This window comes from Pangasianodon hypophthalmus, chromosome 12 (assembly GCF_027358585.1).
Source record: "Pangasianodon hypophthalmus isolate fPanHyp1 chromosome 12, fPanHyp1.pri, whole genome shotgun sequence".
NCBI lineage: Eukaryota > Metazoa > Chordata > Actinopteri > Siluriformes > Pangasiidae > Pangasianodon > Pangasianodon hypophthalmus.
In genome coordinates, this window is record NC_069721.1 from 13,884,100 (window position 1) to 13,908,764 (window position 24,665).

At 40.2% G+C, this 24,665-nt stretch overlaps 3 protein-coding genes across 8 annotated transcripts in view; 2 read left to right on the plus strand and 1 right to left on the minus strand.

Moving 5' to 3' along the window:
* Positions 1-1,364, plus strand: part of LOC113527468 (dynein axonemal heavy chain 17) — a 41,893-nt gene extending 40,529 nt beyond the window's left edge. For all 4 annotated transcript variants that reach the window (XM_053238621.1, XM_034309192.2, XM_053238620.1 and 1 more), the window contains one exon: positions 959-1,364. In XM_053238621.1, coding sequence (XP_053094596.1) covers positions 959-1,206 — 248 coding nt within the window. In that variant the 3' untranslated portion in view covers positions 1,207-1,364. The remainder of the gene's footprint in view (positions 1-958) is intronic.
* The window catches only part of LOC113527469 (CDP-diacylglycerol--glycerol-3-phosphate 3-phosphatidyltransferase, mitochondrial), a 37,195-nt gene extending 19,720 nt beyond the window's left edge, over positions 1-17,475 (minus strand). The window contains exons 1-11 of one of the 3 annotated variants that reach the window (XM_026915317.3): positions 17,317-17,475; positions 11,598-11,784; positions 10,294-10,371; positions 9,973-10,069; positions 9,536-9,725; positions 8,757-8,935; positions 6,811-7,223; positions 4,616-4,691; positions 2,962-3,110; positions 2,087-2,251; positions 463-1,147 (exon numbers count right to left, since the gene is read on the minus strand). In XM_026915317.3, the coding sequence (XP_026771118.1) occupies positions 2,132-2,251; positions 2,962-3,110; positions 4,616-4,691; positions 6,811-7,223; positions 8,757-8,935; positions 9,536-9,725; positions 9,973-10,069; positions 10,294-10,371; positions 11,598-11,784; positions 17,317-17,432 (1,605 nt within the window). In that variant the 5' untranslated portion in view covers positions 17,433-17,475 and the 3' untranslated portion in view covers positions 463-1,147; positions 2,087-2,131. Of the gene's footprint in view, positions 1-462; positions 2,252-2,961; positions 3,111-4,615; positions 4,692-6,810; positions 7,224-8,756; positions 8,936-9,535; positions 9,726-9,972; positions 10,070-10,293; positions 10,372-11,597; positions 11,785-17,316 lie in introns of those variants that run through there. The other 2 variants (XM_026915318.3, XM_026915316.3) reach the window with 2 other exon arrangements.
* Positions 17,476-19,166: 1,691 nt separating this feature from the next.
* Positions 19,167-22,479, plus strand: socs3b (suppressor of cytokine signaling 3b). Its single transcript, XM_026915894.3, has 2 exons — positions 19,167-19,440; positions 20,189-22,479. Exon 2 carries the CDS (start codon positions 20,348-20,350, stop codon positions 21,011-21,013), a length of 666 nt encoding a protein of 221 aa, XP_026771695.1. The 5' UTR covers positions 19,167-19,440; positions 20,189-20,347; the 3' UTR covers positions 21,014-22,479.
* Positions 22,480-24,665: the final 2,186 nt, after the last annotated feature.

Genomic DNA, 24,665 nt, shown 5'->3' on the forward strand with positions numbered 1-24,665 from the left:
TATTTCAATAACTGACAGGCAAATGTTTAATGTAGACAGGCTTAAAAAAAACCATAAAGTTAAACATTTATAACCTAGTATTGAAATGACACCTTACAGACTTTGATAATGGTGAAATTGCTTCCCCACATGCTTCAGCTTTAACTTGTGTTAAATATGCGCTCAACTCTTTTCATTTACACATGAAAGTTCATTTTTGTAGCTGAAGTGTAGTAAATTCACCAGCCCTCTAGGGATGAAAGCAAATGTCCTATCAGCATGTTAAAGGCTATCTTTGATGTTTTGTGTTTTCCTATTTGATGGTATTGTTCAATAAAGCAATTATTTAATTAAACATCTTAAGATCCATATGATCTAACAGAAGGAACTAACTGTATTCCCTGCTATAAGATGTAGTATATTCAGTAACACTAAATGCAGTTTTATCCAACTCATGCTTAGAAACTGAAATCATGTTTTAAATTAAGATTATGACTGCAGTTTGCAGTCTTAGACAAGAAGCTGCTAAAATAAATATGTACATTATGCTACAAATTCACATCAACTGCACAGCAAAGAAATGGTGACATCAGTTGTTTGTTAATCACATGGTCTTGGTAAAATCTTGTCATTGGCTTGTAAGAATACCTTCAATTTTTAGACCATCCACTTTCCCAGGTCCCCCAGATATCCCTAATGCTTAGGCTGCACCCCATCTTCACTTCCAGATCACCCCATTCTCTCTTTTTTTTTTTTCTTCTAAAATTTGGACTGTGCATCATGGTTGTAACTGTTTCCCCATTCCACTTGTCTGATTCAAGCCATCAGCTAATTATCAAATATATCATGAGTTTTAATACAAAGCAGCACACAGTAAATAATACATTCAGGGTTGCAGTCCACTGTCATAAATGACATCAGTGTTCCTTTGATATGAAACAGTATGGGCATTAACTTTTGTTTGAAACAATTTCCACAGGAGCTCGCTGGGACGTCCAGTCTGGTGCAATTGCTGATGCCCTTTTAAAGGAGTTGATGCCTGCTATGCCAGTAATCTTCCTTAATGCCATTCCCATGGACCGCCAGGAGACAAAGAATGTATACGAGTGTCCCGTGTACAAAACACGTATGCGTGGACCCACCTACGTTTGGACCTTTAATCTAAAAACTAAAGAGAAACCAACTAAGTGGGTGTTAGCTTCTGTATCCCTGCTTCTCAGTGCCTAGTGCACCATACTTTCACAGAGGAGAAATGTGTTTTTGTGATGTTATTTACTCCATAATTCTGCTATTTAGTTGTTTAGTTCTGTGTGCCCTTTCAAGCAAAATTCATTTGCTTCTTGGTTTTATGCCTTAATGACTAAAAGCCTTCTCAACATATCAAACGTGTGGTATGGTTACTTTTCAATTTTCCAACACAATCACAAGGGGGCAGTCTAACAGCATTTAAAAACAATACAGGCATTTCATCAGTATTTACCTGTTTCATTTGTCGTTTTGTTTTGGTTTTATTTTTATTATTATTTTGCTTATGACAGTAAATATCCCTTCTTTAATGGGGAGCTTTTTGGATCTGGATATTCTCAATATCTTCATCTTAAATGTAGGCCATATCTGACTGAAATACATACACTGTGCACAAAACAGCTCCAGATGTTATTGGCAGAGGGCTAAAAGAGGTCACTAGCAGTACAGTGCAGCACCTAAAGACTGACAGCACTGGAATACTGTAAGGCCAAGTTTGTGCTGTGGTCTGGCCACACTACTATACACTTGGGTATGTGACGGGATTTGGGCTTGGGGAACCACTGCAGTGACATTGCAGATTCTTAAGAACCCACTGTCTGCCAGCTTGGGCTTTGTCTGCATTTATATTTACGGAAACTTTGAATGTGCTAAGTAAAACGGAACAACAAAATCACAACAAAAATGCTGATTCCTGTTTTTGTATCTTCTCGTACATAAAAGCAATTCATGGTCTCTTTAAAGTCTAGGTATTTTGAGGTATTGATGGTAACAGAGCACAGTATTGACTGTTGAACACACTATGCCTGTTTACAGGCTCCCCAGGAGTGTAGTGAGCACACCCAATCTGAAATTAACCAACCTGGTATGGACTGTAAGAAGTCTACCCACTCAGGCATGCTGTATCTCAGAAGAAGTTCTTAATTAGAGGAGTAACCAGCTTCACCCATAACTTCACATAACGGTTAGGTTGCTTAAAGGTGGAGCCTGACACCACTGTGGACCTCTTGTACAACATATCTTGCTCCTGAAGGACAAAGAAAACTGTCAGTGTGAAGAGTTTTGTATTAATATTGAAGCTTGAACCAATCTGGCAACACTGAATAAATACCATGCATTAAAAATAGTAAATCAGCACCCAGGTCTCATGGTGGTTTAATTAATCAATATCGCACGAGTAACCATCATTTCAGACATAATATGGCCAAATGTTTTATTTATATTTGCTTCTTCAATGAAGACATTTCCCAAAGAAGCCAGAAGCATGGTTTTTATGGTTTCAGCAACATTACTGGCATAGAATTTGGCACAGAAGTGCACACAGTTTGGGAAGTTGTAGTGGACTTTAGTCTACACTGACTGAAATTATCATATTTGTTAGCCAGTGACAGGGTTTGTGTGGGGAGTGCTGAGAGTGCTGTAGCTATAAGCTTTATATAACTTCCATCTGATAAGGACTGACAGGAACCTCAGCTTGTCCAAAGAGTTAAAGAGCATCTGACCCCATTTATGGTTACTCAAGCTTTATTACCACTCGCATACAGGTTTCCCAGAAGGATCACATAGCTCACATGGTCTAACCGTATATTATGGGGTAAACTGCAGGGGATGCAATGTTTTTTCTGATATACTATATTATGATCCTATTACTTGTATGATTATATAAGACACTGTGCATAAATAGTTGTGATCCATTATATAATAACCAAAATATCTTTATGTATGAGTGACTCTGACCTGTTGCAGTTGAGTCTGGAGTTCATAATTTTCTGTTACTATGGCTATCTGAGCCTCTATGTCTCTGTGCACAGAGCGATAACCAAAATTGGGGGAGCCGATGAGGGTCAGACAGGGACGGTTGTTTCCTTCCAGGTAATACCACAGTCCTGTAATGACAGAAGTTATCCTGAGGCTTAATTACCATCACACATATACATATACACATTTAATCAGCTAAATTAATAGGAAGCAAATTTTAAAAGAAATATTTAATCATATGCTATGTTCATTCAAGCCAGTTTGTTTTTTCCTTAAGAAATTACAAGCCTATATAGCTACCAGGATGTGTGTGAACATTACCCAGATTAAACTGCCCTATTTCAATTTGGCAATGTTTCATTGCTGGCAATGGATTTGTGAGTTCAACAACAAATGTGGCCTGTATTCAACCCTTACAGGAAACTCTGAACATGAAATATGATATGTTGGTATTTCAGAACAAATAGATCCTTCCACATCTTCAGTGCAAAGAAACAGTCAACAATCCAGAATGTCATTTTCAACATTTTACAAAGCTTTAAAAAAAAAAAAAAAAAAAAAAAAAAAAAAAAAACCACCACTATGATGTAATCAATGCAAGCAAGAATAATCTCTACATAATTCCACATAAAATACATCAGAGAACCATTTTATCCTAAGGTAGTTGAATATCAGGTAACACAACTGACGGGAAGCTACTCAAAACTTATTACTCAGGATTTCCTTGTATGTACAAACTATTAATTATGTATCCCAAAAGGCTTTGGAGTAATTTGATCCTACTCTGTGCCTGAACTAAATCACTCAATTTGAAATCAGTCTAGTTAAGGGAGTTACTACCTCATACACATAACCTCTCTCTCCTCTCTCTGCCTGCCTCTGTTCATCTCTCACTTAATCACTTATTCCAGCTCATTGGCCCCTGCCTGGGGTGAATAGGTCTATCGTAGGCAGAGGGCCAGAATGCCAGTTAATGGTCATTGATTCTTTTCCTGCTTGACCAAGAGGACCTCTGCACCCCGTCTATTCCCACTTCTGCTCCTGTGTTTACTAGAAATGACGGCATTGACAAGGCTTTATCTAATAAGTGGGACTTCTCAACGGGAGCGTGAAATTGAATTGCACTGATGCTGCCCATATTTACTGAACTCAGAGTCTCTCACTTTTTTCTTGTTTCTCTTCTCCATTTCTCTCCAAGTCTAGGAACTCTTATCACATGAGTGTTTGAAGCCATTTCATGTACTTTGAATAAGTATTAAATATGTAGTAAAACACATAAGTAACTATACAAAATCAGTAGCAGTAAGGAGGGTTAAATGATGTTTTTGCCTCTCACTGAGTTATTGAATTGCATTTGAAATTCTGAAACAGTAGAGCTGAAATGCTTTCAGATTCAGCAAAAGTTAAAAATCTGATCCCTGGTTTACTGGTAAAAAGGTCTGGCAGTGAGTCCCTGAATCTGAGTGGATAGATCAGAGGCCATCCCATCAGAAAACAGATCCTAGGAGGAGTTTATGGTGCTAGGCTGTAGTGTTCATTAGAGGGTTAATAACAGGGTTTATATAACCATAGTGCCTCTAATAATACAGTGAAGTGATGATGTAAACCAGGCCAAAGAATAAATTCCACCCACCCTTGGCATGGAAAGTCCAGTCAGGCCGATGGTACTCGTGCAGGTGGACCCTATCCTGTTGACCCAGTTCACACACCTATATATAAATAACCACAGCATTAGTTTATAAACATTGTAGTGCAATAGAAAAAGCACCACTATTTCATAGCAACCCTGTGGTCATCACAGCTGAGGTATATAGATTTGGGTGGATGGTTGATTAGAATGTCTCTAGACAAATGTGTGTGTGGCAGCTGGGGAAAACCCTTCACAAGAATTTTGTCATTTTCTACCATACATTTTGTTCTGAAAACTACAGAATCTCCTGAACTGAAATATGTTTCTCTTTTGTATGTATCTGAAACACAAGTAAAGTTCTAGCATTTTAAAAACTGCATTTAAAGATTCCATTCCAGCATTTTAAAAGCTGGTATCGGATTACAAACTGGACTGATTAGGCTTATGTCAGTTTTGTTACTGCACATAGCTATCCAACAGCTTGATCAGCTTGATGCTCACTGTGTGAAGGAAAATCATACTTAGCTAGCAAGGTTCTAGATATCTTTGGGCAGACTGACTGTTTTTACTACTGCATTTCTTAAAGTGGCTCATTACTCAACATGATCTTTGAATGAAGACAGCCTAGGGAAGATTGAAAAAGTTAATAAAAGCATTTCCACATTGTTCTGGCTGTTTGCTAGAATAAAGCCACAGTGACATCCAATAAGTTTTCCCAGACCACCATAGATATGTGCATTTGTAAAATCCCGATGTGTTCGTTCATGGTAGTTTTCTCCCTGGTAATGATGCAAAGTCACCTTAAGTGGACAATCCCCTGCATGCTAAATGTGTACATGTTGCAAAGTCTTATTCTTGAGGTGCTCTGCATTTAAGCAAAAAGATCAAATGAAAACTACAGTCCCCTCTGAAAGTATTGGAATGGCAAGGCCAATTCTTTGTTTTGCTATACAATGAAGACAATTGGGTTTGTACTCAAAAGATGAATAATAGATCAGATCAGTATTTCAGCTTTCATTTCCTGATATTTACATCTAGATCTGTTAAACAATGGCAGCTTTTGTTTGAACCCACCCATTTGTAAAGTGATCAAAAAATACTGGAACGTGTGATTGACAGGTGTTTCTTGTTGCTCAGGTGTGCCCTGTTAGATTGATTGTTTAAACATTTAATAGCTGTCGAACATTTAATAGCTGTCGAACATTTAATAGCTGTCAAACATTTAATAGCTGTCAAACATTTAATAGCTGTCAAACATTGGGCATAGCCAATACAACAATTTGGAATGTCATGAAAAAGAAAGAAACCACTGGTGCACTAACAACCAGACATCTAACAGGTCAGCCAAGGAAAGCAACAGCAGTTGAAGAAACACTGTGAGAGCTGTGAAGAAAAACCCTAAAACAACATTCAATGATATCAATCCACCATTCAAAGAAGACTTTGAGAGCAGAAATATAGAGGGTGTCACAGAAGTTCTAGACCCAAGATTAACCTCTACCAAAGTGATGGAAAGGCCAAAGTGTTGAGAAAGAAAGGATCTGCTCACGATCAAAAACATACAAGCTCATCGGTCAAACACAGTGGAGCTGGTGTCATGGCTTGGGCTTGCATGGCTGCTTCTGGAACGGGTTCACTAATCTTTACTGATGATGTAACTAATGATGGTAGCAGCACAATGAATTCACAAGTCTACATAAACATTCTGTCTGCCAATTTACAGAGAAATGCATCCAATCTAATTGGGAGGAACTTCATCATGCAGCAAAACAACCCATCATGAGCCCAAACACACTGCCAACACAACAAAGGACTTCATCACAGGAAAAAAGTGGAAGGTTTTAGACTGGCCAAATCAATCACCAGACCTTAACCCAACTGAGCAGCATTTCACCTTCATTTTACAGTTTGGGGCTAGATGCTGTTATTGCAAGCAAGGGATATGCAACTAAATATTAAGTGTTATTTACTTCGAGACTATTCGTTCCTATACTTTTGTGCACCTAAAAATTGGGTGCTGTTTAACCCATTTAGATATAAATATCAGGAAATGAAAGCTAACTATCATCTCATATTCATCTTTTGTTCTCAAACCCAAATGTCTTCAGTGTATAGCAAAAACAAAAGAATTGTTCATTGAGAATTCAATGTCCCATGCAACAAAAACAGAAGCGTAGTTAAACAGAATACTTGCTCACCTTGCTATAGAACTGATGGGCAAGGTGAATGTAAGCTTCAGGGATGGCACCTGCCACCCCTTTGGCCCCAAAAAACCCGTTGACCTCTGGTGAGGCCATGAGGATGCGGTAATCCGCTGCAGCTCCCAGTACTAATCTCATGTAGGTCTGCGTCAGGTTAAAGTAGCCTGATGTTAGGTAGACTGTGGAGTCCCCATCTGCCTCCATCAGCAGTCTCTGTGTTACCTCCTCATCCAACCTGATGCCCAAAGGTTTCATCTGCACAAGCGGGAAGACCCAAGTGTCACTATGCTCTTCTCCACATTCCACTTCTGAGTTGGAATCCAACTCCAGCATGTGCTGTCGTGTCCTGGCCGAATTCATTACTTCCATAATCCGCCGCTGTGCTGAAGCTGAGAAATCTACCCGATTACCTGAGAATCAGAGAACAGAATAAGAACCAAAAAACTGGCTAATGTTGCTGGTGCAAATCATCTTAGAGATGCAACTAGGTGAAGATTCTTATCCATTCATTTTTTGTGTTCATGAAATTCAGCAGTCCAGTTTGTTTCAAAACTGATGTAGATATTTATTAAACACCACTGCCAAAATGACTTTTTCATTTGATAGGCCCTCCATGAGAGGCTGTTGCTCATATAAGGATCTTGCAAATGCATGATCCAAACCTCAGAGACGCAGGTCAATAACTGCTGACCATCTGGAAAGGCGCTCTGTCAAAGCCTGGCGCCTCTGCTAGACATAATGTGGCATAGTGAGTCAGAGAAAGAGATGCAATCTGTAAATAATGAATAAGTTCAATGTACAGGCAAATCTAGCTGATCCGGGGCCAGTTTGGTGGTGCTCTCCACAGTGATGATATGTTAAAAACGGAGTGGGAGAGGCTGGTTGGAAAACTGTTTTGATAAATGCAATAAGCAAGTAAAGCCACAAATGAGTGGAGCAAACAAGCTGTGCTTTAATGGTGAACACAGGGGCTTTCCCCGCAGGCAGTGCACCAGAAACCCCAAGCCTCTAAAGCCTCGGAGGACCAAACACATCCAGTTAAGAGGGCTGTGGAGTTCAGCTGCTTTTACCGACAGGCAGGAGGATCCGATTACTGGAGCTACACTGGCAATGAAGTGCGCAGTCAGCAGATGGGCTTCTCAATGAGCTATCTATCCAGTTCACTGGAAGGAGGGTGTATGCTCTGGCTTTCTCGCTCCTCTGTTTAATTTATTAGGAATGTGTGAGGGTATAAAAAGTAATACAATTACATATGCGGCTACAGATCATCTTTCGTTATTCTTTTTAATGACACGCCAGTCATTGTTTTCCCACTCTCTTCTTTCACTCGCTGCACATCAGCTCATCACTCTTATATTATTATTATCTCGGCAGACTCCAGGCAAGGCCTAGATCTCACCTTCCCGTTCATCTATCCATTCCACCCCCCCACCTCCCTCCATTCGCAGATCGTTTACCACCAGCAAGATGACATCACCACTCTATTTCTGGGATGTGTGATGAACTGTAGTCTCATTCTGGAGTGGTTATGTCATGGTCCGGCGCTGGCTTCTCCGTGATGGTGCTTGGATTACAGATCTGGGCTTATGGAGTCAGCGTAATCACTCATTCACTTGTCTGTGGGCTTGGGGAGCAGTCTGAATGCAAGACACACCACTGAAAGAAAGGCCACTAGCATTTCTTATGAACCTTATAGATAAGAAATCGGACATGATATGGAAAGTGCAAGGGCTACAAGGAAATGTCTGTTTCACTGTATTCAGAAGTTCTCACTCAACTGTGTTAGTGGGTGTGTCATAAAGCATTACTCATTAGAACAATCCAGTGCTCTTGCCATTCATCTTCCTTAAGCACATCGTGACACTTCTTAATTCAGAGCTATTACATAGCTTTTTTGGTGCCACATTTCAATGATATCCAGCTTAGCAGACAGTACCACTTGCCTTTGTAAGGGTGCACCATTCCCTCCATCATGTGAACACTGTCATCAGGTGCAAGCTGCAGCGATACGTCGCCCACCGCTCTCACTAACTCCGCAAAGAAATCAGCCACCTCTTGGCAATCGTCTAACAGCACATAACGATCCTGACGATTAGTGAAGTACGAGTCACTCAGATTAGCTCTGCGAAAGGAGATTATATGAATTATCAAACACCTTTGATGTGTCATGATTACAGGTGACAAGACAATACAAATGATCAGCCCTTACTGATAAAACTCCATCTACTCAGTAGTGTTTATTACATATAATAAAAGAAAAATATAAAACCGGAATCAATATTTTGACACACTGTGATCTTCCTTATCTTTATAATATATTAAAACATCCTGACAAACCCGTGATGCATGTACGGTTAAAGGTCCGCTTGTATTTTTTTTTTTTTTTTTTTTTTTTTTTAAATCACACAATTGCTATGCTTTTTCAAAACAAACAAAAAAAAACCCAGAATGGTTTTTTGTAACTTCTGAGAGGTCAGAGAACACACATAAAATTGTGTTTTGTTTTTTTTTCTAGGGTTTATTTGCTTATTGCAAGCTTCTACAATACAAGTTTTGTGAAGGCCAATTTGCAATTCGCATACATTAAGAAACATTCGGATACTCTGTGCGTTCTCACATATATTGAATCTTGGCATGCTGTAGCTTATTGCATGTGAATGTACTGCAGGTACCCATGCTTGACAGCCAATGTGTGTATGAGTGTATGTTCATCAGTTCATACCCACTGATGATGAGACTGTTGTCAAACAGGTAAACTTTGATATGCTGTACGCCAATAGTCTCGTTGAAGCGTTCAGGCACTAGGAGGCGTAGCAGCCCACGCAGGTCTGGAGTGTGATACAAAGACACCCTCATCTGCTCTGGAAAACGCTGCAGCAACGGCAACAGCATCGTTCGAGAGTTATTCTTTCCTGAAGCAAACAGAAATCCACACATATTGTATACAATATTGCAGTTTACACTAATAAAACCACACAGATGCCTATACACACAAAAAACAGGAAGTAGTGAGATTAATGGGAGTTTTTGCATACAATCTTTATTTCTTACAGGAAGAATAATGGCATGCTGTCATACTGGTTATGGACTGCATGCTTTTTAAAAAAGAACATGAGAGAAAGAAAGAGCAAGTGCATCAGAGGTGACAGTACTCCAAACCTCTTGATCCCCTTGTGTAGTCAAGTAGTACAGACACTTTTAAATCAGCAGCAGCTTCTTCCTGTGAGCGTTTGAGTGCCTCCTCCATACAATCAACCTACCAGAAAAGTGCAAGAGATAAATCACTATCCACCTGTTAAATATATAATGAAATATTTTATTGCATTATTTCAACTAGCTATTTTCTGCAAACTCCATTATGCTGTTGCTAATTCATTAGCTGTTACGTGCTGTCTAGCCTAAGAGATTTTTTTTATTCAGAATACTGCTGCAACTCATACACAATTAAACTGAAACAAAAAATACTTGATTAAAACATACAAGATCTTGCTCTAGTGGTCCTGTGCCAAGATACAAGGATGCAATCACTACCCGACTTCTGGCTGTCTTGATTCGTGCCTGTATAAACACAGACACACACATGATCAACATATTAAAGGCAGTGGTGTTTAATGTTACATTGGCACTGAGCTCCAGTACACTATATGGCCAAAGGTTTGGATACCTGACTATCACACCCATATGTGGTTCTTCCCCAAACTGTTGCCACAAAGTTGGAAGCACACAATTGTCTAGAATGTCTTTGTAGCATTACAATTTTGTTTTGCTAAAACTGATAATGCCCCTGTGCACGAGGTCCATGAAGACAAGGTTTGCCAAGGCTGTATTGGAAGAACTCGAGTGGCCTGCACAGAGTCCTGACCTCAACCCCACTGAACACCTTTGGGATGAACTGGAACGCTGACTGCACCCCAGGCCTCCCCTTCTGATATCAGTGCCTGACCTCACTAATGCTCTTGTGGCTGAATGGACATAAATCTCCACAGTCATGCTCTAAAATCTAGTGGAAAGCCTTCCCCGAAGAGTGCAAGTTATTATAACAGCAAAAGAGGGAAGTAAATCTGGAATGGGATGTTCAATAATCACATATGGGTGCGATGGTCAGGTGTCCACATAGTTATGGCCATACAGTGTATACCAACATCCGCCCAAGTATATTTCACCCCATTAAAAAAAATTATTAATCAGTTCCCAGAAATTAACATGGCCTGTTTCTAATTTGTTAAACAATCTCCTTTCCTATTAAAGATTGGACATTAATTACCCTATGGGTTTGATTGTTAGCTAGTACCTTCCAATTGTAAGGGGGCCAACAAACTGCAGCATTAATAGTCCCCTCATTTAAAGTCATGATACAGGTAGAGTCTGCCAGACTTCTCTATATTAGTCTGACATTTTGATCTCTACCTTTAGATCTCGAATTTTCCATACTTTTTTAGAGAATGAAATCAGTATGTTTAAGAAAGTTAAACAGCCAAGCTCAGGCATAATGTGATCTGCTGGTCACACAATCACTTCACAGAATCAGCAGATCAGGTCTCTGTACCAGCAAGTTAGGGGAGATAAAGATCAACCTCAAAATTAGAACCCGACATTTGGTTTCCATTACTTTTAGTGTGACTCACACTCATAAACGTCAAGTGATTAGTCAAGTGACACACTGGCTTCATACACTAATTGTGGTTTAAAAAATAAATGCATGACATAGACATATGTTTAACTTTTGTATTTATGCACAGAGCGTGGGCACACACACAAACCCATCCAACCACCCACCCACACACCTTCATAGCCTGATAGAACTCATCGGGGGAGTGGAGGACGTGTATCCGTCCCCCTGGAACTCTGAATGCTGGCACATGGTCAGCAATCCAGTGGAAGCGAGTGTGGAGGCCATCAGCGGAGCCTGGCAGTCTGGACACCACAGGGTCTGTATCTGCCAGGAGAGGTGCCAGGAGCAGCAGTGAGGACCTACAGGGTGAACAAAGTGGGGAGGACAAATAATTCTGAAAAAGAGCGAGTTAAAAAAACCAAACACAAATCCTATACAGGGAAGGAAATTGTCATGACTAAAATAAAAGAATATAAAAGAGAAAAAGGCCTCTTTGTGTAAGGAAATGCACTTCCTTCTAAAGCTGTACACATGGATGTGTTGAAATTGTGATGAAGCTCGAAATGCATGTGAGACAATGAGCCAGAATGAGATCATTTCTGGTTAATGCATTTCTTCAGACCCGTTTTCCCCATTTCAACTTCTTGATGAAAGCAGTGTTTAAAAAGGGGAACAAACAATAGATTTGCTATCGTTTACTTCGAGATTACAACAGGGTTAGAGGTGAATGCGATTAGTTGATTTCACAATGAAACAATTTTTTAAAGGCACTAAAGTGTTTGCACATGAGGGTCTTCTCGGATTGTTCAGGAACTTGATGAGGTGTTTTGAATGACAGTTTTTATTATGCCTCATAGAGGTTGTTTTATCTCTGTAGGTTCTGCAAAGTACCTTTTATTAGAGAAAATAAAGAATACCAGAATTCTTAACTATCAGTTAATGATATGTCAATATTACCCATAAATTAATAAGCAAATTGTTACCAAATTGCTACTATTACTATTTTCCCAGACCAGGTTCTATCGTTAGTTAGGAGAATAAAATTTTCCTTAAAATGTATTGAAGTCGTTTAAAACCAATGCATGGATATTAATCTACACATGACTTACATAGGGGAAAAAAAAAAGATAAAAAGTTCAGTTGGTTCACACCAAAGAAGGTGTGAAAGCATCAACAAGAACAAACTAGTTACACGCTAGTGTTTTTCCACCTTCTCTTTTCCAGTAAAGAGTGAAACTTCACACTCTGAAATACAGACAGAGTGACTTCAGCATCTTGCTAAAGAGTGACTGTACTCTGGAAAGGTTTCTTAAACCTGAGTATGTAATGGAGATGTTTCAACACCACACTAATGCTGACAATGGCTAATGCTGACAATGGCTAGAAAGAATGTCAAACTTTGCAAAATAATGAACTTGGATTGAGAAAACCTCAGACACCCTAAATTACAGCATTACAAAATATCTGACACAATACTAACGTGAGCCACATCCTCCAAAGTAAATACTGGCTGAAGTTTTGTTGAGTAGACTGCTAGTGTTTACTGGTGGAAAAGCAGGAGTTGAGAAGTTAAGAATCTGCACTAGTGACTGGAAGATTGTGAGTTCAAAAACACCCACCAGCGCTCCACTGTTAACCCTTGAGCTACAAGCTCTTGCTTTGTGCCTCATCTTTAAATAGCTTTGGATGAAAGAATTGAGCAAATGAATAAACTTAAATAACATTACATACTCAGAACTAGGGACGCACCCGGAGCCCAAACGCTGTGCTCTGCTCTCTGAGTTATCACTGACACTTTCAAACAGCAATGTCTGTCTTGCTTTTGCTGTCTTCTATACTGAATTAGCATTTTCTTTGGGATTTGTCTAGAATTTTGATTTAAGGGGCATTCTAGTATAAAACCTGAACTTACCATTATTGTGCAGTACAGTATTGCTTCTCTCCACTACTGCATTTTAGCAGAATTGTAGCAGGTCATGTGACTGCTCTCATCAGTGTTCTGCCATTACATTACACTGTGCTGTTTAGATTACATGGAACTACGTGGCAGGAATATTGTATCCTGTATAGTTCCTAGCTAGAACCCACACCCAACCTGCATGCAGCATGCAGTAGATATAGAACTGAAGTGAAAATGTACACTTGCTGAGTGCAGTGTAATTTCGACAGTAACACGTATTGCGTATTGGAAGAAGTGCCATTGTGGTGTAAAATGGGTGTCTGCTGTGAAAATGAGCTTTATGGACTTGATAAGCAATGTGAAAATGCTTCGGTAGGAGAAACGTGTCTGGCGTGAATTGGCCTTAACGCTATCTCTAGAGATCCCTCACCACAAACAGTCCATAAACCAATTGTCACTAGTCAAACATACTAGCCGATCACTGCACAGGAAACAGAATTGGTTGGTATACAAGGATAAATTATTCTCCTTATTATCAGTAATTCAGTTGAAAAAAGCTGAGTGCAAAGTATCGGGTGTAATAAAGATGAAAAACAAATACTATTCAGAATGTATTCACTGTTAAGACATTGTTAGTGCAACAAGAAAGGACAAGAATGGAGGACTAAGAGAGATTAGATACTCAAGGAAGCTGTATTTGTATCTATAAAAACAAAATGGATGCCAGAGACAAGTTCTCAGCCTCAAAATGATTCTGTAGGTAAGCTAGCTAAGGCTAATGTATTTACCTCACCAAGCTGCTAACTTTACCATTGGTTTGTAACATTTTTGTTTCTTAAAATTAATATTTTTTGGTTTTGGTTTCAGTGTTTGGCACACTCAGTCCTGAATTTCTATCTGGGCTAATAATTGTCAATTGAGTGCATCACCTCTGAGGACTAAATGAGAATTTTTTATTTTTAGTTTTTTTTTTATTATTGTTTTTATACATGATACTTTCAGTGTATTGAATATCACTCTGGAGCAGCACAGCACAGCACAGCTACCTAAACACAGTACAAGAGCTAGTGCCAAAAACGACAGTACTCAGATAACGGGAAGGCAATAATATGGCCTGGGATAGACAGCATGAAGTCTAACACTACAGTCGTACTCATATCTTCTGCCAAACACCAAGGTCATCTGGAGTTCACACAAACCAGCCCCAGACTTGTTTTTCTCGGCAGAACCCACTCTGACCACACAAATTCAAATTCTTCTTCTCAAAACAAAAAGAAGGAGGTGCCTTTTATGTTTCCTGAAACCATGACCCTGTACGTGCTGTAAACACCCCAGAAGAAATCAAATAAAATAAAAGACATGCATGAGTCACTGGCTCTTCCTGCACCAATTAAATCCTGCCTTCTATTATCTGATAACTGTCACTCGCTTACAAACCAGTCCCACCAATCCATACTGTGCTCACACCTGTTCTTCTTTATTACAGCATTCAGGTATAGGGTATGTGTAGGCCTATATATACCGATTCGAAAACAGAGAACTGCAAAACACTGTATTCAAATTGTCTTAACACTATGGCACATTGGATCCCACCGTGAGTTCCTCTAATTAGATTAGACCCACACTGATTAAAGATGTCCACACCTTACCTGAACAAATAAACATTCAGATACATGCTGTAATTTAAAGGCAAGCGTGCAGATGGGCCATAATCATAAAAAAAAAAAAAAAAAAAAAATGACACAAAGTCAAAACCTCTGGACTTCAAAAATTTATCGATAATAATGAATTTTCAGAGTACACACCCAATGTGTGGGCAGTGCTAGGATACACATGGCCTTTTTAAATCTACTGGTACTCTACAGAGACTACTGGCTTACTAAAATGGTTTGATCCAATGATTTCTTTGACCAAACCATTTTAGTCAGCCAGTAGTCTCAATACACACGAAGCAACTAAACCCAAGTTCATGAGATACGGTACATTAGGCCTAAGCTCATTATGTTTTTTTAGTATTCTGAAATATGAATTTGGAATAACATGAAGGCAGTGGACTGCCAGCTATTTCACCTGTTCACAACTGTAGCCAGTAAGTCCATTTCCTAGCAGGACATGTCTATGTGCAACCATACTGCACACACAACCCATGTTATACACAGAGTTGTCTTTTGCTCTAGGAGGATTTATTTGTGCCTGATGAGTGGAAGAAAAATCAGTGAGATGACCAAGAAGGATTACAATGGTTGGCAACATCAGAAATAAAAGCACTAATTATCCCATCAACAGCAAGCAAGCTTGCAGAAAAAAACAGATTTAGTGAAAGATCAGGAACATGAGCAGATACGTCTGTATGCAGAAAAACTAAACCAGTAAAAGGGAACGACAAAATAAAAGTGTCTAGAGCAGAATGAAACTGCTGTAGGTTGCTGTAACAATGTGGCTAAGAGACTGCAGATTTCTGTGTTTAATGGCAAAAAGGAACCGACAAACCTTTAGCATTTCACTACTGTAACACAGGTACTGCACTACGACTAACTCACTCGATTTCACTGGGTGGCTGTAACAGGATCTCCTCCTCAAATATCAACAAATGCTTGAAAATACAATCAAAACAATTCTCCCTAAACAGACCATCCTACAAAAATCCTCTTATTCACTGTAGGGGAAACGGTCATTACAGCTACATAGTGCAGTTCTGCTCCATCATAGGCTCGTGTGACTGCTCACCGTTCCTTTTTCCAACTGTTGTGTTGCTAAATCAGGAATGAAAAATACCTCAAAACTGAAGCATTGAGCACAGTTATAAAACTATACCAAAGAAACTGCTTGAAAGTATTCAATAATAGATTACTGATTGCCAAAATATTGTTTGCCAAATGACGGCACACTGAATATTTTGTGTAATACTATTTCCACCTGGGCACAATCAGGTACACACTGGTAGGATGGCTTATAGCACCTTACAAAGATTCAAAGCATTTTTAGCTTGCACTTTATTCACCTTTCAACATGGTAAGAGTGTCCAGATGAACATAGTCAAAGTTCAATACTTTCCAATACTAATTTCTGTGGCAAACGACTCAGTTCTTTAACTGTCAATAATTTCATGTCTGTTTTAGACCTACAGACAAGCCAAACTGCACGTGCTAATATGCAGAGCCTCATGAAAATCACACACTATTTATCAACAGCCCTAATGAACTGGCTGTTGGAAATTTTCAGCTTATCCTAAAACTATGATTTACTTGATGCCATTTATGGGGACTGAGTGGGAAAAACCACTGCCAACAAATTCTGTTTTCCAAACACACAAGTGAACTATTATTCAGGATTCTATGTAAACCTTTGCTTCAGGAAGAATTAATATAAACAAAAACAAAACTAGTGTCCCTTTTTGGTCGTTTTAACCACAGTGGGGAGAAGGTCAGATGATGAAAAGTGCTTTCTTGGCCATAGTAACTGTAATAAATTGCAGTGAATTATTATTTTTCCCTTTTGGTCACACAGTGGAAATAAACTCTACAACACATTACAGAAGAGCACTGCATCACCTCATCAGCAGCAGTTTAACCCTCACAGAGATACTAGATTTACACATTATTTCTTTTAAGTAACAGACACAGTGGACATTCAAGCTAAGCTAAGGTAAAGCAACAGACATTTCATAAGTTGTTTACGTTTAATAAAAATACATGAACTAGCCATTAAACATCCAAATAAGACAAACAACTGGATATAAATGAAACCCAAACTAATAATAATGATAGCTCTAACTAAGTAATTTATGTAATTACGCTAGGTAAGTGATCTGTCCACCACACACACATATTTTTGTCTTTTGGTCTAATTTTGGGCTAAACTGCTAACTAGCTCCAGCGGCTAAAGCAGAGCGTGAAGTCTGACTGCCAATAACCAATAACACGCTTCACGACGAAGCTACCATTTAACCCAAACTTCTTTTCAGTCTGGATAATAGTAATTTAAAAATTACCCTCTTCTTCTGTCACGTGTCCTAAAAAACCTGTTCGAAATTTTAGAGAAAATTCCAGAGAGAGCCGGGGTGTAAACAGAGTACACAAGTCTCCTCCAAGTCATGGAGGCCGCCATTTTTCCAAAGCTGTTTGAAAACTCGAAACTTTATGTGAACAACTGTCTGTACAACAAGCCAAAAGCTCAGAGTAGATTTCTTAACAGAGCCAAAGCCGCAATCCTCCTCTCTGTGTTCAGTGTGTTGGACAAAACACTAACCACTGAATGGCGAATAAAATGCATTTGAATATACCATGAAGGTATATTTCTTGGGTCGTTAGGCATGTTTTAAGATCCACATGTACTGTTATAATGATGTATAATTTATATTGATAAGGATCTATTAACTTAGTTATTAAGTTATTAATTAACTTGAAACTTATCCTTCTGGACCTTCACATAAGAAAGGTATAAAGTAAGCCAATAAAACACTTCATTTAGGGGGAAAACTTGAACTACAGACCTCTGTGGCAATACAAGCTAGAGCACAAATCTGTCACTTTGGGGCAAACGATATAAATCTTACAATTTTGGTATTTCTGTGCTATTTTTTTTTTTTTTAAAACAGTGATCATTTGAACAGTATCAAAGGACCCGGATGTGTATCAGCAGTTACTGGGTAGCAAGAAGAGGGCAGATTCCAGCTTGCTGTTAGTGCCTGATGTACTGCTAATATGGATCACTGTGTGCTTTTTAAAAATAGCAAGAGGGTGACGGTAAAAGGCATGTATCTGAATGACTGCTTTAAAAAAAAATCAGCAGGATTTTTTTTCTCATCCTGCAATTTAAGAACATTTAACCACCCAAAATGTATTTCTGCATATGCTGATCCAATTTATATCTTATGTTTTATGAAAACATAACAAGAGAACACAGAGACCAGCCTGTAGAATAACTCCATGCACTATTGTACATCCAGGTCTATTGTACTGCAGTGGGCTTTTTCATATTTGGATGATGAATATTTTCTTTCTAGACTTTGAGTGGTGAAATAAGTAGTAATAATTGAAATTAGTCAATGTTTATTTATTTATTTAATATAAAAAAATCATATTTTAGTGTGCGCCAATAAAAAGAAGAAGAAGAAGAAGAAGAAGAAGAAGATGAAAAAGGCTAAGGACCCTGTATCCATGGCTACGTCCGAAACCGCATGTTGCAGTACTAGTTAGACCCACTATGACTATGTAGTGCTGCAGTAAGTGGTTTAGGACGCAGCCTCCTGCGCTCTTCATCCTATAGATGGCGTACAGGACAGCTTTACTAAATCAGAGCTGCCATGCTAAATCTGTCTATAGGTATGAGAGCCATATGCGTTTAGACATGCAAAGGTTTATCATAAACCATCTTCAAGACATCTCTCTCTCTCTCTCTCTCACACACACACACACACACACACACAGCTGTACTATGTATTTGTCTTTAGAATACATATTTCCTTTCCTGGAATCGGATAGTGTTTCAGTAATCCAAGCGATAAGACGTCGGAGCGACTGATTAATAAAAGGAAACTGCAAAAAATCGGGAAAAAAAAAAAAAAATATATATATATATATATAAGAGCAAAAGGAAGCGGTGTGTTACATCAATGCGGTCGTGTGAAGCCTAATTCTGCAAGGGCACTTCAACTTTTTTCACCTTGTAGCCTGACGGGGAAGAGAAGAGGGGGAAGGGAGGAGTGTGAATACCAGGAATCGTCTCGTAGAAAAAAGGTCACGCTGATTATTTATGGGCAATCCGCCAAGTGAGTGAGAGAAAGCGTGTGTGTGTGTGCGTGTGTGTGTGTGTGTGTGTGCTTGCTTACTGGAAGGCAGGGGTGGAGCCGTTCAGAAATATCAGTGGGCTCCCTCTCTGTGAAGAGAGCAAGACTTCCACTACCCCTCATCAGGGGGAGTCATGAGAACGATATCACACACTCTACACACACTCTTCTGCCATAAACCCGCTTCCCGACAGCACCACTTTTAACAGCGCATTTCCCAGGGTTTGAAAAGGAGCCCTCCAGAAGAGAGAGAGAGGGAGAGGGAGAGGGAGGGAGAGACGTCCGGTTAAACACCACTACAAGACTGACTCTTTTAAGACTTTCAAGGTAACTATAAAGCTGATCTTTTTCCCTCTTTATTCTGTCCTATTATAAAAACTCTACTGTATGCAGATCATACAGGTGGACTGTATATTTGCGGGTATTTAACGGTCTGTATGTTTAGACTGTGCTACATTTCGGGGAGAGTCGGGAAAAAAAAATAGATTTAAATAGATAAATAAATAAATAAATAAATAACCAACCCAACCTGGGCTGTTGTGTTTGTGCGCAGTGTGTAGTGTGATGGTATTAGGAGATTTGCTGTTTGTATAAGAAGGCGCTGTGATGAAATGCTCTGAGATGGTGTGTGTAAATCCCACCACTGGGGAATTAGACTGCAGCTCTACGGCTGCTTCGTGTTTAGTGCATGAAGAGGGTCTCGCTTGTCCCTCTCTGCTTTTGTGTCGAGCTCACAGAGTACCTCCAGTGCAACATGAGAAAGAGTCGGCTTGGCACGAATGAGGAAATGGGTCATTCACAATGAACTGGAGCACCCCATTCACACATCTCGCTCCAAAAGCCTGTGTGCGATCGAAGTGTTGCCTGTATCAGATGTACACACTCGGTAGCGCAGCAGTTAACTAAAAATAAAGTGTCGATTGCACGCCAGTTTATCTGTCTCTGTGACTGTTAGGCGAATATCCAGCACACATGCTTATTTCCTATGCCTTATACCTTCTTAAGGACACTCTCAAGGATGCGCTGGCACCAATCAGTCATGCAAATATTGACACTTTGCCCTTTCCTTTTCCAGCTGCATCCCATACCCATTGAGCCGTCTTTGATTCTGGATGTTGAGGAGGAGCCGGAGCTGTGGGCATTGTGTTGGTGCTGCGTGGTGCCTGTGCACCCTGGCTGGGACGAGCCCGCGGCCCTGGACCCCCAAGCCGGGACGGGGCACGGGCAGAGCGCCATGGTAACGCACAGCAGGCTCGACAGCGCCATGAGCAGCAGCCCCTTCCAAGGCGGAGTAAGCCTGCCTGCCCACCGCTACAAGACCTTCAGCTCCAGGGCACAGTATCAGATGGTGCTGGCGGCTGTGCGCAAGCTGCAGGAGAGTGGCTTCTACTGGGACGCTGTGAGTGGGAAGGAGGCCAGCGCCCTGCTGAGCACTGAGCCACCCGGCACTTTCCTGGTGCGTGACAGCTCTGACAACCGCCACTTTTTCACCTTAAGCGTCAAGACAGCCACGGGCACCAAGAATCTGCGCATCCAATGTGACGCCTGCTCCTTCTTTTTGCAAACGGACCCGCGCAGCTTGCAAACTGTTCCACGTTTTGATTGTGTGCTGAAACTCATTCATCATTACATGCCCTCTGCCAGAGAAACGGGGGCTGTGGTCTCATCTGGAGTGGACAGTGAAGGTGGCAGCAGTGGAGCAGATGGGAGTACCTACTTCATTTACTCTGGAGGAGAGAAAATCCCACTGGAGCTGCTGCGCCCTCTGGCCTCCAGCATGTCCACACTGCAGCATCTCTGCCGCAAGACACTTAACGGCCACATAGATGTGTCTAGTAAACGGGACCAGCTGCCTCAGTCGCTCCAGGAGTTCCTTGAGGAGTATGATGCACCCATATAACAACCATCACATGGTTCTGGAGCACAGAGACTGAACAAGATATACAGAACTGTATGATGAGCAGTGGTGGAATTGACCAGCAAAAGCCCACAGGAAGATGGAGAGCAGTGCAGTGTTACAAAGCTCTGGAGTTCAATAAGTGTAAGAGTTGTCTGCTCTGAGAAGCTCTCAGCTTCTATCAGTATTGCAGGCCAGCTTTGGCCTACTGTGCCTTCACCCTCTATAGTGTGACCTTTGGCAGGGGGTTGCTGTTTGATGGACAGCACAAAGTATGGACTCGCATGCAATGGGATGAACAGCAGAGCAGCCAGGACCGAAAGCAGATGATCAGAGGCATTCTGCTTTAGCCTCGTATTTTTGGAGTCTGTTCTTGGGTCTGTTTTAAAAAAAAAAAAACACAAACCCTGTTGAATATTAACACAGTTGATAGGTTATCAGTACAAGGGTTGAATGTGCTGCTATGGCTGAGTTGCAGCCTTTGCTATATGAATATAAAGCTCTCTCACACAGTTTCATCCCCAGTTGACACACTGACTGTTGAAAGAAGAGTTTTGGATGTCTGTGTTTGAGGGAGTGCCTAGTGTCGGCTGTTTGAAATGACATATATATTTCCACTGCGGGCTGCCAAGCATAATTGCCTCATAGGCTGATGTGGGGAAGTAAACGGGGCGGCTACTCACTACTGGCACCGCTGTGTCAACACTGGCAACTGTGCGGGGTCACAACACAGGACTGATGTTTAAAAGTGCATCAATACAAAGGATCAAAGTAGACAAGAGAGGCCTCTGATGTTACAGCAGTCTCAGAAGGAAAGCTTAGTGGACTGTTGTAGCTTTATTTTTGACAGGCAAAGTGTCTCAGTTTTGCTGGGAAATGCCAGATCATTATAGAACATTCAACATGCTGGTGATGATATTACAATACAACACAAACTTCCAAGAGTTGACAGTTCATGTACTGTGAAACAAAGCCAAGCACAGTATGCAAAATCCTTATTTACCAATCCTGGAGTTTGACATGGAGGATCGTGTTCCTCTCAAATCAGAGGCGTTCCTTCTGTATGCGCTAAGAAGTAATCAGTCATGCCTCATATCCCTCATTCAGTAACAATGACGTAGTGTTTCTTCAGCAACACACGCTGTCTACAATTAAATGAATGTATTGTAAGTCAGTGGAAGGGCTTATGGTTCAACTTGTTATTCTTTTCTCGCTTTTTTGTATTTTGTCAAATAGAGACGATGTTTACATGTGTCACCACAAGAGGACAACATGTTTTTTGTACTCTGTCTTTTATAAAGATTTGGCATCTTAAGGTCTAGTCTAATGACCCACAGTGCAAGCTTGAAAATCAGAAAACCTGAAAACAATGGCATTACAACAGAAAATGCAGCAAGGAACTTTGCACATATTTATATTTATAAAATATTTCGATAATTTATATTAAAGAGTACTATTTTTACAAAATGGATCTTGTGTGCCTTAACTTTTGTTCAGTCTGTTACTACATTATTACATGCACATTTTAAAAAAGTACTTCACATACTTCCCATTTACTACTCATGACACACACAGGCACACACAGTGATAAATATACCACATTACCTCTCTCTATGATACACAAAGGACTGAGGCTCACTTCATTCCTTCATGTTTCACGCCTGTGGATGTCACCTTGTACGTTCTGTTCAGCTCAAAGCAATGAGAATGATAATTTAATGTGAAAACATTCAAATATAAATTTAACTATTATTATGCATACCATGAAATGAGAGTATGAAATGGGCTTAATTTACTCTTGTGTTTAGAGGCCATAGAGATTCTGTATAGCATTAGATCTAAGCATGAGACTCCAATTCTGGGCTCTTAATGTTTCATTGATTACCAATTCTTTGACTGATTATTTTGCACTGTAAGTAAAAGCTGTTATTAAACCTCTTTATCTTCTTATTGTAATTGACACACCATAAAAGAAGTAGCAGATGAAAAACCACTTACTGTTAAATTGAAAATGAAATAAATGATCCACAATGAATTGTCAAATCAAGCTAGATATTTGAAACGGTTAGACTTTGCTCATTATAAGTGTTAGCATTTAAGCAAAAACCCATCCATTTGGTTATGAAAAGGTGAATTCTTTCCCTAGAAGTGAAAAGCACACAGCAATTGCTATTATTACGGTGTCATTGTAGAAGAGGGCTTTTGAAGAATTAAATCAATAGAGTAATTAATTGTAATGTGTGTTTGCAGTCTCAGCTTACTCACTCAGTCATCAAAGCTTTACTTTCTCTGTATGATTATAGAAACAAGGAATAGATCTGAAGAGACATAGATCTAATTTTTTAATTATGAATAATACACACACACACACACACACACACACACACACACTCACCATCCACTTTATTAGGAACACCTGTACACCTGCACATTCATCTAGTTATCTATTCAGCCAATCATGTGGCAGCAGCGCAACGCATGCAATCATGCAGATACAGATCAAGAGCTTCAGGTAATGTTAATATCAACCACCAGAATGGGGAACAAGTGTGACATTAACCGTTGCATAGTTGCTGGTGCCAGATGGGCTGGTTTGAGTATTTCAGAAACTGCTGATCTCCTGGGGATTTCACACACAACAGTCTCTAGAGTTTACACAGAATGGTGCGAGAAACAAAAAACATCCTGTGCGTGGAGGGTCTGCAGACTGAAACACCTTGTTGATGAGAGAATGACCAGACTGGTCTGGTGACAGGAAGTCGACAGTAACTCAAACAAGCACTCTTTACAACTGTGGTGAGCAGAAAAACAACACAAAACACAACAAATCTTGAGGTGGATGAGCTACAACAGCAGAAGACCACATCAGGTTCCACTCCTGTTGACAGATGCAGATTAGAAAAAAGAACCTGGTCTTTTTCCATCTTTAGCTGTCTAGTTTGGGTGAGTCTGTGCCCATGGGAGCTTCAGATTCCTGCTCTTGGTTGACAGGAGTGGAACCCAATGTGGTCTTCTGCTGTTGTAGCCCATCTACCTCAAGGTTCGATGTTTTGTTCATGCTGAGATGCTTTTCTGGCTGATTAGATAACTGCATGAATGTGCAGGTGTATAGGTGTTCCTAATAAAGTGGATGGTGAGTGTATATACATACATATATACACCGATCAGCCATAGCATTAAAACCACTGACAGGTGAAGTGAATAACACCAATTATATCGTTATAGTGGCACCTGTCAAGATGTGGGATATATTAGGCAGCAAGTGAACAGTCACTTCTCGAAGTTGATGTGTTGGAAGCAGGAAAAATGGTCAAGTGTAAGGATCTGAGCGACTTTGACATGGGCCAAATTGTGATGGCTAGATGACTGGGTCAGAGCATCTCCAAAACAGCAGGTCTTTTGGGGTGTTTCCGGTATGCAGTGGGTAGTACCTGCCCAGATCCAAGGAAGGACAAACCAAGGCTCATTGAGATGCGTGGGGAGTGAAGGCTAGCCCGACTTGTCTGATCCCACAGAAGAGCTACTGTAGCACAAATTGCCGAAAAAGTTAATGGTGGCTATAATAGAAAGGTATCAGAACACACAGTGCATCACAGCTTGCTGCGTATGGGGCTGCATAGCCGCAGACTGGTCAGAGTGCCCACGCTGACCCCTG

What these genes read in the sequence shown, in the direction of transcription:
- socs3b (XM_026915894.3), top strand. Translation starts at nt 20,348, where the DNA reads ATGGTAACGCACAGCAGGCTCGACAGCGCCATGAGCAGCAGCCCCTTC.